This window comes from Acinonyx jubatus, chromosome C1, assembly GCF_027475565.1.
Source record: "Acinonyx jubatus isolate Ajub_Pintada_27869175 chromosome C1, VMU_Ajub_asm_v1.0, whole genome shotgun sequence".
Classification (NCBI taxonomy): Eukaryota; Metazoa; Chordata; class Mammalia; order Carnivora; family Felidae; genus Acinonyx; species Acinonyx jubatus.
This window is the reverse complement of record NC_069381.1, coordinates 158,039,317-158,058,642: the sequence shown is the minus strand read 5'-3', so window position 1 is coordinate 158,058,642 and position 19,326 is coordinate 158,039,317. Positions and strand designations below refer to the sequence as shown.

General features: G+C 39.8%; 1 protein-coding gene across 2 annotated transcripts in view; it reads right to left on the bottom strand.

Annotated features, from left to right (window-relative positions):
* Nucleotides 1–3,195: 3,195 nt before the first annotated feature.
* METAP1D (methionyl aminopeptidase type 1D, mitochondrial) overlaps nt 3,196–19,326 on the bottom strand; it is an 88,836-nt gene continuing 72,705 nt past the window's right edge. Inside the window, exons 3-10 of one of the 2 annotated variants that reach the window (XM_027055493.2) lie at nt 19,165–19,314; nt 17,598–17,746; nt 16,976–17,018; nt 12,975–13,138; nt 6,197–6,294; nt 4,838–4,885; nt 3,813–3,891; nt 3,196–3,652 (exon numbers count right to left, since the gene is read on the bottom strand). In XM_027055493.2, coding sequence (XP_026911294.1) covers nt 3,574–3,652; nt 3,813–3,891; nt 4,838–4,885; nt 6,197–6,294; nt 12,975–13,138; nt 16,976–17,018; nt 17,598–17,746; nt 19,165–19,314 — 810 coding nt within the window. In that variant the 3' untranslated portion in view covers nt 3,196–3,573. Of the gene's footprint in view, nt 3,653–3,812; nt 3,892–4,837; nt 4,886–6,196; nt 6,295–9,785; nt 10,359–12,974; nt 13,139–16,975; nt 17,019–17,597; nt 17,747–19,164; nt 19,315–19,326 lie in introns of those variants that run through there. The other variant, XM_027055492.2, reaches the window with a different exon arrangement.

The following is a 19,326-nucleotide window of genomic DNA, read 5'->3' as shown; positions in this document are numbered from 1 at the left end:
TAATTTTCATACGCATAATTAGCCATATATTTAACACTAATAGCAACATGCAGCCTTTCAGCGTTAAACAGCCCGGGATTTGATCTGGCCTGAGCTGAACCTTCGGCGATGCACCTTCCCCTGTCTGGAGTGCTCAATGATCACAGGACAAACCTCTGTAATCAAGCACATTTTGGCAGAAGGAACACCAATAAAAATGAACATTCAAAACAAATTACATCGTGCTGTCGTTACAGATATTAGTGGAAGGGGCTTCTCTCTTTTTTAACTTCAGTAGCCGCAGCTGCTGCCCGCGGAATCCCTCTCCTTTGGTTTAAGGGCATGATGTTGGGGATAGCAATATTTCAGGCAGCGTGGTTGGAGCAAAAAGAAAAACAAAAGCAAAAAAAAAAAAATCCTTCAAACCAATAACGGGTTTGCCAACGTTTAAAAAGATTTTTTTCCCCCTTAATCACCGAACCACACGGTGATGCTTTGTAGTAACAACCAGCTAATGACTCCGCCACCAGACTGCTCTTGGAGCCGCTCGACTCCTCTTGATTTCCTTGTTGCACTTGTGGTTTTAATAGCTCCTTCCTAGCGCCTGTTTCGGGGTGTGGAGTGAGGTGCGGTACGCACGCACGACAGCACGGATGCCGCCCGGGCCCCCGGTCTTTCGCGCGCACCTATAGCGGGCCCTGCCCACGTAAGTGATTGCCTCGGCTGGCGCGGGGTCGGGGTTGGGACCGTGGGAAGTGGCTGTTGACTTCGGGAGCTCAGGGCTACGCGTGAGGAAACCCGACGGCTGGGTTTATTCCAGAGAACTGCAAGATGAGGGAAGGGGGGGAGAGACGGCCACAGGTCGCGACTGTCTACAGGGCTCTCGGTCCACATCTGGAGGGGGAGAATCCAAGCCTTTCCAGCGCAGGGGACAGGGCTGGCTCCGTGGAACAAAGGACCCGCACGCGCCCCCTCAGGAAAAGGTTTCAGAGCCTTGTTTGTGTTAGAAATGAATTATATGTGGGCGAGGGAGTCTCTACATTCGGGAATTATTTCCTAGCCCCAGAGAAGCAGGTCTGGGGAAGGAAGGCTGAGCCGGGGCCCTCGGGAGCGGAGACGCCAGGCCTTGAGTAGCTTCTGAGTGAGCGATCTTATCTCCCCCCACTCTCGGAGCCCAGAGTGGATCCCTCCCCCGCAAGTCCCCCAACCCCCCGCTGTTAAGACACCTGTTCTGAAACCTTGGTTTGCTAAGATCTTTGCCTGCCCCAACTCTGTGAGGGAGCAAAACTCTCACATTTATTCTGAGAGTCCCGGATTCCGAGTAGAACCTGTTGGAGACACCGCAGGACCCGCGCCGGGTGGTGGTAGCCATGGCCACGCGTGGGCGGAAATCCCCGCGGCCCCGCGGGAGGTTTGGGGCCAGTTCATCTGGGAGGTGGTAGCTGTGGTGCACGGGGTGTTTTTAAATCTGCTTTCTAACTTCAACTTCAAAGCAGGTTAAACGGAGTTCGTTCTAATTCAAGTTTGTTTCCTACGGAGTATTGGCTGGTGCTGGTATATATACATATACGTGTGTATAATATTTAAATTAGGCTTAAACTAGTTACTTTAATATATAGGATTATAAACCTGTCCCCCAAATACTTCCATCTCAGAATAATTGCTGCCCAAGCAGCATGTTATCCCAGTGGATGGTAGAATCCTGTGGTCCTAATAAAATTATTCTTGAGGAACTTGGAGTAAACTGATCCGTAGATAAGATAAGTGGCTAACCATTGCAATCTGATTGTTCTAGGAGAGAAGTGCAATCATTATCTGGCAAACCTCCCCCAGGGCCATCTGGGCCTGGTTCCTTACTAGAGAATCGGATGGGTCCAGAGCAGCAGCCTCATCTTGAGGCTTTTGCTTGGCCAACTCTCAAGCATCCCCCAAGTTTTTCTATGGTCCTTTAAATCTTCAACCTTTTCCTCGTCTTTTCCAGCTCTCAGATCCACTTGAACTGGAACTACTTCGGTCCAAATTCTACATCTCTGGACACAGAGAAAGGGAGTTGGAGGGGTTGGAGGACACCTGAGAGAATCCAAGTTTAGGGAAAAGCTTGAACCAGCCACTTTTCTGAGTGCACTTATTGGCTTCAGTTTCCCATCTCTTCTCCACTCTGAGTGTCACAAAGTGAGCTGCCTCTTGGGTCCTGATCACAGAGGCCACCTGTCATGATAACTACAGGTGCTCACATTTCCTTGATGCTCTGCAGCTCAAGCTGTATTTAGAGGGTGGCAACTTTGCAAAACCCGTTTCAGTAGAAGCAAAAGTTAGCATAACCCCTGACTGCCCAGACACCTTCACTGAACTTGCTCTTTAAACTATGACCAGAGCAGGGATAGTTTCTATGTGGTCTGCTAGAGGCCCCAAACCTCTTCATCTGAGCCCAGGTGTGAACAGGTGCTGGGGGGGGGGGAGGGTGCTGAGGAAGGAAGGGTATTCTGATCAGAAATCGGCCTTTGGGAAATGCAGAACGTGGCCCCTTGGATTTCCTGCTTCGGAAGCAGGTGGAGCTGTGGGCTTGCCAGCTCGAATCCCAGCTAACTTGGCTCTAGCCCTCAAAAGTTTCCGTATCTCCGCGTGCTGGGATCCTCTGGGTCTCCATCAGAAGAGCACAGTCCAAAAGGGGCCAATATGGTCTGCTTAGGAGGTAGACCAGCTGGACACTGCTCACATCTGGACAGGTGGGGCCGATGTTCTAATTCCTAGTGCAACATACAGTCCTGTGTGTGTGTGTGTGTGATGGGAGTTCGGAGAGGGGCTCTCAAAAGTAACCTCAGGGATGGCCACTTAGGGTAGGATGAGGGACAAGTCGGAGGAGCCACAGGGGACTGGGAAAGTCATGTTTCTGGACTGATAAAGCCCTGTAGGGACCAGGCCCAGGGTTCACAGGCAAGGAAATGTTTGTGACCAACCCTTCCATTTGCGAGCTAATCTTTTCATCTCCAAAAGCAGCTATGAAAGGCCGGGGGAGGGGGGTGGTTGGCCCCTGAGAGTGCCAACGTGGGATCCACAAGGCAGAAAAAAGAGACTTTAAAAAAATTCCCAGCTAACATCTAGGCTCATTTTTCCCTCCTTACATGCACATGTGAAAAGTTTAGAGATTCAAAAATTAACCACCCACTCTCTCCCCCTAGTAACTGTCAAGAGATGCAAGGAGCACAGACACAATGGTTAAGAAGGAAAAGCTTTTTACTTTGTCAGAGTCAAGACAAGGCAAAGCGAAAACCATGCATCTCTAGAAATCCCTCCTCTTCCAACCGAGGGCGTCCCCATTCCCCTCCAGAATCTTTTCCCTGTGTTGGGAAGTGCAGAGCGTTGGGAAGCCGAGCCGGCTCCAGGATCCATCCCTCTGAAGCCGCTCAGGCCAAGGCAGGGCTTGAGATCCGAGTTCCCAGCTGCCCCCAAACCCCACCGGGTTTTTCCAAGAGTAAATGCTAGGTTGGTTACTGCGTGAACTGCCGTTCGCCTGTGTCTTTTAAAAGTTCTCCAGCTAGATTTCAACAATTTAGGATAAAAACCTCCTGGCCTCTGTGACCTTCAGGTGGCTCCTCAGGCCTCGTGGGGCAGTTTGGTCAGGATCTCCACGCCCCCCGACGTGATGAGAACGGTGTGCTCGAACTGGGCGGACCTGAAACACACACAGCAGCCATGGGAAAGAGCGACACCCCTAGCTGTGGGGTCGGGGTACGGGGGCGAGGAGCAGCAGCCCGCCAGGGCCAGGGCCAGGGCCGTTGATCGAAGCTTCCCTTCCCATAGAATTCAAAGCCAATGGCACAGAAAGCAAACACCTTTGATTGTCCAGGGAGACCACAGTCCATGCATCCTCCAGGACTTTAAATTCGGGGGATCCCTCAGTGATGATTGGCTCTGTAAGAGGGAAAATATTTACTGCAGTGATCTAATCAGATTCTTGTCAAATATTGTTTCTGTTTCGGCTGATTATGAAAAAAGAGAATAAGATGGTTCTCCTCCCCTCCCCGCAAGCGCTTCCCCCACGGGTTCATGTTGTCATCTCGCAAGGGCTGATAATTGATGTTGCTTACATAGTATACTACAAACTAAACAGTAGGAAGAGGAAACACCACCGCATTAAAAAATGTATGAAGTTGCCTAGTTCGTAATTTTTTTTTAGAAAAAAGGGCATTTTAATCAAGCCTTAATTAGGACCCTGTGGATAATAACCACCCAAACACCAGTCCCTCTTATAAATACCAGTCAGTTTTTAAAAATATTTGAATTTTTAAAACATGCTCAAAATGTTCATTAATCAGCAAATAACAATTTTCTTATTTCACTCTAATTGCTTCTCCATTAAGTACCACAGTCAGAAAGATGATGCCTCTGAGGTCTGAGGTGATTGGAATTTGGTGGTGACACCAACCACATGATCAGCCAGGAATGGGCAGCCAGAAAGGACATACCACTTGCTGACAGAGAGCAAGGGACATAATCACTTCTAGTCACTGGGTGTTAATGAAAAAAAAACAAAACAAAACCCCAAAACCAAAACCAAAAAAAAAAAAAAAAAAACCACACCAAAACCAAACCAAAACAAAACAAAAAACCAAACACCACATTATGCTGGTAACAAAATTAGAGGTTGGACGGCTGCCGTCTCCTAAATGTGTCGGTAAGTATCTGATTTAGGAAGATGGGACTCGAGGATATTATTTAATCAGATTTGCTATGCATCTGAATTATTTCATTACACTGATTGGCTTTATTATTCCTTCACGGGACTGCCTGGCCTAGGCCAGCGCTGCTGCCTCCACCCAGGAGCCACCACTCTCTAAAGGGGAACTTGGGCACTGACCTATGGTGAACGCCATTCCCTCCTCCATGAGTAGATCGCTGTCATTCGCTGCAAAACAAAATATATGGAGTAGGGGGAGTGGGAAATGGAGAGAAAGAGAAACAGAATTAGAAGGACAGGACTGCTCAAAAACCTTGGTCATTTTACTTATTTTCTTTTAGGGTAGAAGGAAGGATGGAGAGATCTAGAATCCTGGTAGTGGCTACTGCCAAGGGGTTAAACACAGGGGTTCTGGGCCTTAGCCTCTACATTTTCTTTGCTGGGGGTCAAGACCCCTGGGAAGGGTGCACCAAGGCCTAGCAGAGGCAGCCTGGGTGTTCCAGACACCTGTTGCATTCCCCCCTCCACTGTCCCCTGGCCACTTGCTTCAAGGTCTCCTGGTTTCACTGGGTCCTAGGCCCTGCCCTCCTACCCCAAAGAGGAAGATACCTTGGGGAACTGATACGAAGGGAAGGCAGCCACTTAGTGTGCAGATTGGAGCAGGAGGCTAGGACAGGGCGGGTAACCCTGCAATAACTCCAAGTGTTGGGCAGGGTGGGGTACACGCCTGAGATGCTCTGTCTGCACTCCTGCCCGGACCTCCTCTGAGCTGCCTGGGGTAGGGGGAGGAAGGACTCTCTGGTGCAAAAGGAATTCTGACCTGCTGGGTCTACGGAGAGATCTTCTGGGTAATGGGTTCCAGGCGGTATTCCCTCCAGGGACTGCTCCCACCCCAAGCACACAGGTCAAGGCCCAACTTTCCTTTGGTCCCTGTCCAGGTGTGCAGCTCCCCTGGGGGCCACTCTATAGAACCGCCTCCTACCCACACCCAAATCCTCCCACTGCTCTGGCCCACCCTTGCGTTCTCACTGTAGGGTGCACACCCAGGCAGTGAAAAGAGGAGGCTCTGGGGAAGGAACACAAGGGTGGGTATAATCTAGAAATCACTAAAGAGTACATGCTGCTAAATAGATCAGCTGTCAACGCTGTGTAGGATGTAATAAAGTTTAACCACAACAGTCAGCGGTTAGAGAAGGGGGTAGGAAAAGAAAAACAGAAAACAGTCATATGTGCATGCTGCTGGGACATTGATGCAGTGGCATTTTGTTTTCAGTGACTTTCTAGGCAAATATCCCTTGTGCCTTCTAGCCATCACCTTTTGTGGGAAGACAAAAAGCAAAATAAACCTTTCTTTGAGACTGAAAACTGCTGGGCTCTAATCCAATAACATTGTAATGTGCTGGTTACAATTAAGTAAACCCCCCCACCCACTACACATACACATGCATACACACCAAAGGATGATAATAGTCATTCAAAGTTAGAGGAGCCTCAGGAACAAAACTGCCTTTTCCAGATTCCATTCAACCACTTTCTTACCATGATGCCAAATTTCTGGATGTCCATGAAAGTAAGATCCTATCCCATGTCCCACAAAATGTGGACAGACTTGCAAACCATTCTGATGAGTTATGTGGCTTTAAAAGTGACCAAACAAAATATTTAATTAAATTAGGTAAGTTTTTAATGCATACTTAAAGTCACTTTAAAATAGCCCCTGAAAGAGAAAAAATCAGTTATATTTAGAGTCAGATGATAATATTACTGTTTTCATTATTCCGGAGTAATTAAAATTGTTGCCATTGCATGTAATGACTCCCTTTGGATAAATTAAGAAAAAAGGTATGTATCTAACATAGTAGTTTGTTTCATTTACCTTAGTACAGCATTCAAACAAGGCCACTTTTAGATAACAAATGAGTGTTATCTCATATACAGATCGATATACATAACCAAAATACATGTGTATAGAATGCAGGGAATAAAAACTTGCCTTGTTTGTATGAGGTTTCGCCAAAGACAGTGCAAATTAATACTAATTTGAGAACCAAACAGAGAAACAAAAATGCAATCTAGAAATGTGACTTCCTACTTTTATAGTTCCCTTGTTTTGGCCTATTTCAAAACATTATACATCTTAGAAACAGAAACACTCATACAAAAGGTCAAATCTGCTTTGTCAATATTCTTAAAATACTCCAAAACTTTGTGCTCATTGGGATTTCCATGCAAGACCTGTATCATTAACAAAATTCACACAGAATGTTTTTTAATCACTGTGATGCTTAAGAGAAGCTAGTATTGTGATTCCTAATTCTTAACGCTTTATTAGTTATTTCTACATGCAAATGTACTGGGTTCCATCTGTTCCATATAAATGAAATGTGGCAAATAGAATCCAACCCTAAAATCTTCACCTATAAAGTTAAGAAGTTGTTTTTGAAATCAGGTGAACATATTCATTTCTAGGAGTACCACAAAGATAAGAACATATATATCATTAACAATTTATATTTCCACATGGATAAGGGGCACAGTGCCCTAACCCTAACCATAACAATAAATCAGGATTTATAGGGCTCTTATTTAAATTTTTACCAAAATCAAAGTTTTCAGATCTCAAACTAGAGTTTCCAACAGACCCTGGTTCAATTTAACATGAACTCAAGGGCAGCATCTCTATGAGCATTCATGTCAATAGTTATCACTGAATACGTTTAAGTTGCATCTCCAGACCTGTAAGATATCTTCCCTTGGACCAGGATGTCACTACAAATAGCAGGTGGACAGCCTCTCATTCAGAATTAATTTCCATGTAACCGATAGTGCAGAAATAGGTAAGCTAAGCATGTGTTGACAACAGGAATAATAAGTCAACATTTTTATCTCTTAAAGTTGTACCTTATGGTTATAGTTATTTCTATGTGCTTTTGCTCTTTGGGCAGGAGGTACAAAAACTTTTCCAAGGTGTTTCCATTTGTACCACACAATTTCTGAATAAAAACTGAGGAGTGGATAGAGGGTGGAAGAGAGACTGAGACAAGACAATACTGATCAAGACTTTTTTTTTTTTTTACAAGAATGGGTTCTACTTAAACCTGTAAATTATGTGACTTCAATCCCAACAGACCTCAATGATTCTAAGAACAGTCAATGTAAACTGTTCTATTTTATTTTCTAAACAAAACAAAACAAAACCCTAAAAAAAACCCCTGGGATCTAACTGATTGGTAGGCATCACGGCTACATCTTAAATGTGTGTTACAATGGCAATCTTCGTTTTAATTTCTGATGAAAGGAGAAGAAGAAAACCCACTCTGAAAAAACACTTGGGTTCCCTCTGCCATCATCCCTCTCATTCCTCTTCATAAAAAAAGCTGGGCAATTACAAGGTGGCTAAAGATATTTGAGTGCATTTTCCTACAACAATTTGCTGCCTGGATCCTGCTGGAACTTATGGTCATAGGAGTATCATAGAATGTATGTGTCATGAACGCAAAGGTCAGGATTTCACAGCCGGGTGGAAAGAAGAAAAGAACCGGACAAATTTCACTCAGCTCCTTGGCTAAGCACCCATCTCAATGCTTGATTCCCAGAAGCTAAGTATATACTTCTATCTGCTTTTTCAGGGTATTTTCCTTTTGGATTTGTAGTGAGCTTTTCAACACATACTTACTGGGACTAAATGCCATTAAATCTCATTAATGTCCCTAATTACTACTTAAAATAATGCTCCTTCTACTACTTTGGAATATATGGGAAACACAAGATTATCTACCTGATTCTAGGGTCCAAATCTAATTTCATGGAGATAATCCAAGGGACCTGTAATAGCAGGTCCCGCTCTAACAGGAAAGCAAGTAGTGGTAACCCTGACTGCGGCATGGGAAGGTAGAGCATGTGTGCTTTTCTTAACTGGTGTGTTGAGGCAAATGGAAACAGCTGGACGGGCAGGGGTGCCCAAGAAATGCCTCCGTGGCGCCCCAACACCAGCCATTACAGGGCCTTGACCATTTCTGAGCACAAGGGTCTTCTTGTCCTGGACGTTCCACTATGAGATCTGCCTTCTTTCTGCTGAAATCTACTGAAAAGAATTCTCCTGGCATTAGCTGCTTTGTTCTGATTTTCCCTAACTAGAAATCCTCTCAGGCAGTACGTTTACCTATGAGCCTGAGCACGTTTATGACTTGAAGTCCTTCATAGGGACTATTTGGGGTGAGAGAAGAGGGGGAAGGAAGAAGGAAGTGTATAAACATAGTCTATGAACTTACTTTCAAACTATACTATTATTATAGTTCATGTTTCAGTTACAGTTTATAGTTGAAAGAGAAATCTCTCTTAAGGAATTTCATCTTGTGACTGTTTTCTTCAGTTTAATTCCCTTTCATGAGGTTGTTTTCCTCAATTGAAGTATTGTCTGGAGAAATTAAAACTCTTAATACATTTCAGCTGCATTTTATGACTAAGGATACATTCGCCAAGAGGGCAGAGGAGTACTATATTTAAGTGCATGCTCTTCTAAAGAAATAAAAATGCACACGGAAATAGTTTTATCACCATTTCTACGTGAATCCTATAAACAGCACCAATTTCCAAACAGTCGTATCTCTGATTAAATGGCACCTGATCTTCCAAGTTACAGAATTTTACTTCAGTCTTTCCAGATTTTTATTTTAAGCAGTAAGCTTTGAATGAAGGAATGCACAAGTCCAAGGATTCCCTCTAATGACAAGTAATGTTTAAGTACAATTAGTAATATTTTTGAAAGCCAACAACCGTTTTCCAAAAGAATGGTACACGTTTATGTCTCAAGCTGGATCACAAATTACTGTATTTTTCTTACAATAGTGCTGAACTTTTATTTGAGGTTTTCTGTTTCCGAAAAGCAGACATGATGGGTTGAAATAAAAGATAATTTATTGCAGTGCTTACTTTCGTGTGCAGAGGGAAGCAGTGTAATTGTAATTTACAGTAGCTGTCAAGAAAAATCCATCACGGATGACATTAAAATGACTTATTTTGCCTGAGCCACTTATTGTTTAAATGTGCATAATCTAATAGAAAGAGATTATTTTTAAAAATCTGCTTTATATTCTTCTAAATTAATATCAAAACATATACTTATGAATTAAACATTAAAAACCATTTATTGATACTTTCATCATGACATTTACAACTGTAAGTTTAAATTATTTTTGATTGAACTGTCACATATTTGGGATGCGTGAATCTACACATTCACAGTATTCTCATATGCATGGATCATATCATCTAGAGATAATTACAAATACACGGATTTAGAAATAATTTAAAGCAAATGGAGGTACAGGGAGTATGGTAACACTGTAGCCCAAACATCACTAGCCATCCCTCATGAAGCACAAGGGCACAGCGAGAACTCTTTTCATTAAACTATTTTAGCCAGTGTTTCTCCGGAGATATCATCCCATCCTTACAGGCTTCAGAGAATTTCAAAATTTCCCATAAAGATCACTCGGTTTTTGGTGACGTACTACTCATAAAAGATGCTTGCATGTTCTTTTCATGGTGTATCAGGAGAAGGAATATGTGCGAAAGATGGTAAATATCTTAAAATAAGTAAGGCTGGTTGAAAGATGCTTGTAAACCTTCGGTCTGTAATGATTCCAAGTACTTTTGGCTTAAAGGTGGAGATTGTTTATTTACTCCCTTGAGATCTTGCCTGAATAAGAAAAGGCGAAATAATAGAGGTCCAGAAACACTGCCTTAACGCATCAGAACAAACATTTGTTAGTCCCCAGTGGCAGACACAAGCCATCTAAACAACGAAATGTATCAGGGTAAAAGTAAAAAGTTCATTGTCTATTATTTTTCACGTAGTTTTTGTAAGTGTAGTTGTTGAGACTGATCTGGTTTTCAAAGGAGCTGGTACATGCAAATTCATCCTCTGCGAAAACTGACCTTTGCGTCCAGATAGCTAAAATCCAATGTCACTTTCAATTCTACTCTTCCTCTTCTTCTTCTTCTTTTTATGTAGCTAGAATTAATGTAGTGAATATGTAATGAAATGCATTATCCTGCATGGAGATTTATCAGATTTTCCGACTGAATGCTACGCTTTGCGAGTACTAGCTGGAGTTCACCTGCATGTTGGTGTGGCGTGTGGCTCTTTTTTGTAAAGAGTTAAGTCGTACACAAAAAAAGGGAACAAAGGTCAGCACCCAGCCGCCACTTGAATGTGAGATTTTTCTTTTTATTCCCCTTGATGTATACTAGGCTCTGTGTTATTAGTCTTAATGATGGAAAATTGTAGTGTTGATACAAATCTTTTTTTCAAAGTAGTAGGCGGGAGCTCCATTTGTTAGTAAGTTTTTTTGTGACTAAAAGCCACGGACAGTACATTTATGTAGCAGTAAAAGGCCTAGATGCTCTTTCCATAGCAGAGCTAATTATTCCTACTGTGACCTTACTGATCTAGCCTGTTCCTAGCACATCTCATCTGCACGCCTGTTCCTCTGTGTAGATGGTGTCAGAGAATATGAAAAACCCTATAATGAAACCATTTTCATGATGGAGAAAGGCTACTGGAGTTGCACTTGCTACAAAGAGGCTCAATTATATGAGTAATTGTGATAATTTTCTACATTCATAGCCTTCAATGGGGAAGAAAGAATGAGAGCCACAAAGGAAAATTACTTTAACAAGAAAGTACAGAGAGTAAAAATGGAAGAAGAGACAAAAAGGGGAAAAAATAACCAGAAAAAAAGTTTAAAAAATAGATCTGGAGGGAGGAATAGCGAGACAGGGAGAACAACAGAAATGCTCAAAAGCCCATGTGCAGCTGTGTTGCACAATTAAATTGAATTTTTTTTTCTGCAGTTGATGAATGTGACTACTGCAAATGTGCCTCTGTAGTTAGCTATCATTTGTTGTTCCGTGACAGGAAAAGGATAATTACCTCTCAGAGAGAATCAAAGGCTGACATGCCCTTTAGACACAGCCATGAATGCAGAGCTCGATAGAATGCTTGAATAAGAATCTAGTGTTCTCTGCCCCCTTCTACTGAAGAATAAATTTTGTTAAAATGCAAGAGCACCACCAGTAAATTTGTTGGACCCTAGGTGTTCAAAAATATGAGATACATCTATCGACTCATCCCATTTGCAAAAATAAAACTGCATTTTGAATTCATTTCTATTATATTCATGGACAGTAAGATAGTGAGATATGCATTAAATTCCTTTTCCCAGTAGGGGTCTGATTCAACATTTCCTATGAAAGAACAGAGAGACACTATCCTTTTTTCCCAGGCTAGTTAGCCTATAATTTAAAACTGTCAAAAACACAATTTTGCTCGAAGTCTTCAATAAAAGCTTCTCAGATATAACCCAAAGAGATTTTACTAAAGTTTGATTCAGACATTGTTACAATATTTTTAAAGCCATAAATACATTTAACTGATATTTTATTGCCTTTTTTCTTAAAGTATTTGAGGGCTTATGAAGAAAAAAGGCAGCATCTTTTCAAGGTGACTACGCCTTCCATCCTTTAGACAAACGGGAAGTGTTCAATGGTTCATATTAATGAGAACAGTGCTTTAAAAGGTACTGATGTGATCATCTTTAACAAAATGTCTTACTTTTAGATGAAAACACATATTCCGTATGTCTACTTCAAAACAGTTATGGGGGAAAAAAGATCTAAACGTAGGTAACAGATTATAGGGAAAAGTCTTGAATTCAGAAAATACACATATACTCACAAAGCACGCATAGAATACCATTTGGAAAATAAACAATGGTGTACAGGAAAACTGAACCGGACGAGAAAAGGACATTAGCTTACCCTTTTAGCCTGTTTGCTAATCCACTGATTTGAAAGGTAAGGCTTGCTCGAGCTAATGCTTTTTACCTTTGTATCACAAGAATATGTTTCACCTCATTCCTTTATAAAATTTAGCTTTTCTCCTGTTTCATTACCCAAGAGTTGGGATGTTTACCCCCTTAGGTACTTTTTTCCATATTTGGTATGATTTTGAGTAAAGGAACACTACAGACTAGTATGTCGAGCTAAAACTAAAGCAGTCGTATAAATATTGCTTGCTGCTCTTATAAGTTTCCTGCTGACCTGAGTATAATTCACTGTTTTAAAGTCTTTCTTTTTTTTTTTTTTTTTTTTAAACCCAGGGAACAACACTGCAGCTTGGCAGTCCACATACTGATATCAGACTGAAATGATGGTTCTGAATCATAAAACATGTCATCAACTTTATACCAAGCCACCAATAACCTTTGTACCATTTGCCAACCCTCCCTTTACTTGTCAGTGTAAGGCTTACCTGATTGTGTTTCCAATTACAGAGAAGGGAGCCCCCGCTCTGCAAGCTGCAATTGCTTCATCTCTACACCTCCTGGCAACCTCCACTAACTTTTTACCACATTCGTCCACATTGCCCACCAAAAATGTTTCAGAGGTATCTCCATGGTAGCCATTGTAATAGACCTAAACACAGGCAAACATTTTAAAATATGTTCTTGTTTGTAAATGTACTCATTAAAGTATATATTGTGCTCATCTATGCATTTAGTAGATTCATATATTTCACCCTTCCAGAATTACTCTCAAGTTTCCCTACCAAAAAAAAAAAAAAAAAAAAAAGGGACATGCTAAAGCCTCACAGAAATTTTAAAAAAAGAAGCCATACAACAATATTACAAAATTTAAAAATAAATATGTAATGGTAGGGTTATTTCAATAGCATTATGATTAGCAATGCTATTAAAATGTTTTGATATCTCATTTTGTTTCTGAGAAGACAAAACTACATATGCATAATTTACTGACCAAAGACACTGACCCATAATTACTATAATAGGTCTAAAGAACCCAGAAGTATTTAACATAGTGAGAAGTTTCTTCAGTGTCATGGAGATATATGATCTTTTATTTACCATTTCTATACTTGGAAGTGACAGATAAGAAGAAATAAAATAGACTTGTCAGTATTAGACATAGGAGAATTTAGTTCTAAGAATTGAAGTGGCTTGATATGAGAATGAAATATGCTATGGAAAAGTCCTATCTGGAAGTGAAACCTTAATCAAATGTTCCAGATAGCAGAATGTTAACAGAAAACACTATACATGGGTTTTAAAGGATTAAATGATAACAAAATAGACTTAAGGATAAAATTACAGAAAAAACAATTTTATCAGTTGTCAATGATTCAGAAGGCCCCATAGGATCTTGAAAAATACCAGATTTGTTATAAAAATCAATAATAACAAACACTATAATAAACAGAGAAGGTAGAGGAGACTGGTTGAAAGCTGATCCTTAGACATAGCATGGCATTTGCTATTTTGCATAAATTTGACCTATGTAATTATTTTTCACATTTCTCTTTCTCATGAAGTAGAATGCAGAAACTTATAAAAAAGATGTTTATCTGAGCTTCCTGACTGTTTTAATACTGATTTAATATCTTAAATCTGTATACTATTCTGCATTAAAAAAATACTATCCTCTGTAAGGGAAGCAGGAAAAGTCTTTACTATGTCTTCGGTTTCTAAGTTAGAAAACTGAGGCATACACAAGTAACTTGTCTCAGGTTAGTGGTGGAATACAGAGGTAGATCCAGATTAATATGATGGGTTATTGGCTTCTAATCAAATGTTTTCCTACTATGTCAAATGACCTTAATTCCTTGCAATAGAATTTTATACATTTATTCCCATTTGCAATCCAAGAAAGTACAAGTTTGATTTTATACACAAATATATAACAGTTGCCAATACAAGAGTAATAATCACTTTACAAAATGCATAGGGGCACCTGGGTGGCTCAGTCCGTCAAGCCTCTGACTTTGGCTCAGGTCATGATCTCGTGGTTCGTGAGTTCGAGCCCTGCATCAGCCTGCATCGGCCTCTGTGCTGACAGCTCAGAGGCTGCAGCCTACCTCAGATTCTGTGCTCCCTCTCACTCTGCCCCTCCCCTGCTTGCACTCTGTGTTTCTCTCTCTCAAAACTAAACATTAAAAAAATTTTTCTTTTTTTAAATTTTTTTTTAACGTTTTTATTTTTGAGACAGAGAGAGACAGAGCGTGAACAGGGGAGGGGCAGAGAGAGAGGGAGACACAGAATCTGAAACAGGCTCCAGGCTCTGAGCAGTCAGCACAGAGCCCGACGTGGGGCTCGAACTCACGGACCGTGAGATCATGACCTGAGCCGAAGTCGGACGTTTAACCGACCGAGCCACCCAGGCGCCCCTAAACATTAAAAAATTTTTTTAATGTATAACTCAGTGTTTTATAACTGTTATTTAAGTAAAAATATTTTTTAAAATCTTTATTTGCCTTTGTATAATTCTTTTGGCTAGCTTTCAAAATGACTACTTAGAAAACTCAATATATATGGAAATAACGATACTTTTGAAAGTCTGTGGCAGTTATCTATAATTAGGATTTGTGTTCACAAAGTATTCTTGTTTTGTACTTCATTTATTAAACAAATATTTATTGAGCAACTACTCTGGATATCTCATTGTCTATTTTTTAACATTCAACTTTCAAGGGGGAAAGACGCCTGTTTTCCTGTGATGTATATACTACATGTAAACAATTATAAAACACATAATGAGTATTTTCTAATAAAGTATAAGGATCTAATAATGGAGTCTTTCACTTAATAAAAGATCTCATAAGAAATATAATTTGTGGGGAAGGGTAAAGAAAAAGAAATATAATTTGTTAAGATACCTACCTGTATGCTTCCTGACTCCTCCATATTTCTAGACACCTGAAATATTTCACTTTGCTTTATTAGTTTTGCAACTGTGAAATATTTGAATGTTAAAATTGGAATTGTTTATTAAAAGTCTTCAGGAAAACAGAAAAGGCATGGAATATTCTCTTTGGATGAACTGGAAGCAGCAGGAAAGAGTGTGCTGGTTTCATTCAAAGCAGCAATATTTTATTAGGGGGTGATTAGGTGAGATGATAAATGTAAAACCCCTAAATCAGTTACAATTCAAAAGAAAAGTATATCATGAAAAATACTTTATTTCAGGTATACTTCATAAAATATCTCCCTCTACATGATTCTGAGTTGGAAAGATAAACCAACTGAATCTATGTGGAGCAAATGTTCAAGTATTCTAAGTAGGACAAAATGATATATGAAAAAGTATCAGCAATAAAAGAATCCCTGACTATATTATCATACAAACTGATAGGAAGACAAGAGGGTGAGTTAATTTAAACAACTAAAAATCTGACCAAACCCAACGGCTGGATGCCAATTTCTACCTCATTCCCACGCTTACCTGTCTTCATGGTCTGGATAGACAAATAACTATTATTAAAAATATTTCCTTATTAATAGAAGCTATACTCCTTGAATGTTGTCTGTCTCAACAAGTTCTCATCAGATGATTAAATTTTATTTATTCATTTAAAAATAATTTATTAATCATCAGATGTATAGAATTTATCTCCAATCTACATAATCCAAAGGAACCGCTACAAAATTTTTTAGTAAAATGAACTGCCACGGCACAAATCATCCAAGTCTGAGAATAGTGAGAGGCTGAGGGAATTAGTAAAGGTTAGAGCTTGTACAATTCTAAGCTTCCATGTGAAATCACTTTGGGTTGTTATTTAAAAGAAAGGCTGTTAACCATTTGGTAAAAACTTAGGTTCAGTGAGAAAACCACTCTGTTTGTATGTTCCAAGTTCAAGGCTCTCTACACCCTCTATACCAGAAATGGAACACGACGTTACCTTCAGGGATTTTAATAAATCTAAGGAACACTGCTAGCAAAAGAGTTGCTGTCCAAATAGACTGACACACATAGGCCAATGTAGCCCCTAATGACAGAGTAAGATAATGACAGGCCCCACTCAAAATCAGCAGGAAGAGGAAGATCAATCTTGGCAGAGTGAAGGAAAAATGCTGGCTTTCTTCGCGTTAGCTCATCTCATACATATCTAGCTTCAGCAGCTGCCCAGTGCTGTGGTGCTCTGCATTAACTACACAGTGGATCAATAACAATTACACCTTCTCAAAAACATGACACATAGCAGGATTGGGTTGACATTTCACTTAGGCCAACATTGATCTCAGTGCATCTGATTCCAGCCCTAAATTCAAGTCAGGCCTGGGTTTACTTGGAATAAACACAGAGTTAAAGACAAAAAAGGAAACCAGCTGCTTGCGTCTGGGTCTGGAAGTAAACAGCACTTCCCTTGGTGCAGTTCACATTTTCAATCCACAATTCTTCCTGTTGCTACCAGCAATTCTGAAGTTGATCAAAGACTATTTTTTTATATTATTTACTCACCGTGACATCAATGTTGATAATATCTCCATCCTGAAGAGGTCGACTGAAACATAAACAGAATAAAAATAGTGATAGACAGATCTCAATAAAAGGAATGTAAAAATAAATACCTAAGACTATCACACACCCAGTGAGTCACAATGATAATTTGGAGTGGAAGAGGAATAAATGGAATAACTATATCTAATCTTTAAGTTACATTAGTCACATCAAATTTTACAAGACATACATAATAGGAACATACTGCCATTGTTTAAAAATCTTTAAAACAGTCTTTAAAAAAATGTACTTATTAGTTTCCTTAATTTTGCAAAGACCCAAAACAACAGTTGATAATCTATATTTGCCTACATTTGGATTTTTACCATTTATATGGTTAAAACTTAAGAAGGTAAAAGAAATATTTCATGAACCATGACTTGTGTGGATTACACACTGCTTTAACAAACATTAAATTATGTCCCATTGAGGCAAAATACTTCAAAATTTTTGTTTTACCATAATCAGCTTCAAAAGTTTACAGGTGGGTTTCAATTAAACTAGTATCTTTCAACATATGTTATAGATCTTAGTTTCATGTTTTAGTTTCCGAAGGAACAATATGTTATTAAGCAATGAATACCTGTCAGGAATACCATGACATAGCACGTTGTTTACAGAGGTACAAACAGATTTTGGAAAACCTCCGTAGCCTAGAGGTGAGGGATAAGCATCATGACTGATGATTTCCTGATGGACAAGAGCATCTATCTCTTCAGTTGTCATGTCAACCTAAAATATTAAATAAAGAAATTGTGCAGCAACTGTTGAAGTCATTTCCTGCACTCATTGACTATGTCTACAGCTACAGTACTTTTTGATGAGATTATATAAATTTACTGTGATAAACTTGTGATACAACAGTTTAATTAATGGTGATTAACATTAAATTTTTAATTGTGCCTTTTGGACAACTGTTTGGGCATAGGATGGTGTTATGGGCTATTAGGAAATGGAGACTTTAAACTCTAGGATCCTTTAAATTATCTGTGAGTCATTCAATGACATGACTCCTTTGGGCCTGAACACTTCACAAAGCTTCCTGGGCAATTCCTTCCTCTTCTTCAATGGTTAGTGCCTCAGGCTAGCTGAGCATATAAATACATTCTCAAAAGTATCTTCAGTTTAGATGACAAAGCTTGAAAAGTAGGTCATCCCACACGTTCTTATCTAAGAGAAATCTTACATGGGCTTTGCAGCAATGGTGGGGAGATTATGGATCATTATTTTAAAAATTCAGTCTGATACCTATCGTAGAAATTTGGTTTTCACAAATCTTGATTTTTCATACCTGAATAAATCCATTGTTTTAAAAAAATACTTTGGAGAGTATTTTTTCTCAAACTCAAACTAAAAAAAATCCTCTCTCAAACTAAAAAAAACAAAAATAAAATTGAGTTTTATGAGTACATGAAGATATCTCCATAAACTCGTAAGTCATAAAATTCTAAAACAAAATCTTTTATTAAAAATTAACTATTTCTGTAATATTTCTTTGTGTTATTTGATATTCACATTAAGCTTAGTTATGTTGCTATAACAACTTTATTACACAAATGATACCCTAAGTGATTTCATTCCTGAGACTCACTTCTTAAATTCTGCCCACCTTTTGGAAACTACAGGCCCATATATATTTAAGCATTCCTATAAGGCAGGGTGTTTCTCAGATTATTCTGGAAGAACTAAATCTTGTAGTAAGATAGTTGTCCATAGTTACATTTTTATATTACCTATAGCTTTGTGTTATCTGCTCTAATCTTTCTTTGCAGAGCTAATGCAAGAAAACAGGAAACAAAGGATGAGGCAGAACAACTCTTCAGGCACACAGAAATAATGTGGGGAATAAAAGCAGAAACTACAGGCAGGAATAAGGAGGCAGAAGTCAGAGCTGTCTGCCCTGGATCAAGTTGGACAGGCTGACTGGGCCCAAAGTATCTCTGGAATCCTGATACTTAAAACTGAATTTGGATTTTAAGTTACCTCTTAAAAAAACACATAAAATAATAAAATCCCTTTCCCCCATCCCAGGCTTTACTTGGTTTTTAACAAATTAGATATATACAAAAGAAGAGTTAAATGGAAAGAAGGCAAAGAGGAGGGTTTGTTGCCCCTTCTGTAAGCCCTTCTGAGGCTTGGTGAGACGCCACCTTTAAACTCTTCCCAGCCAGGAGGAGGACATGACGGGCCAGCTGACAAGCCTGACGAAGCCCTTGAATCTGATCTTCATTCTTAACTTCTATGCTGTCTCCCCAGTCGGGTACAATGCCTGTCGTCACATAGTCTGGCTTCTTTATGTGCTTGAGGAAAAA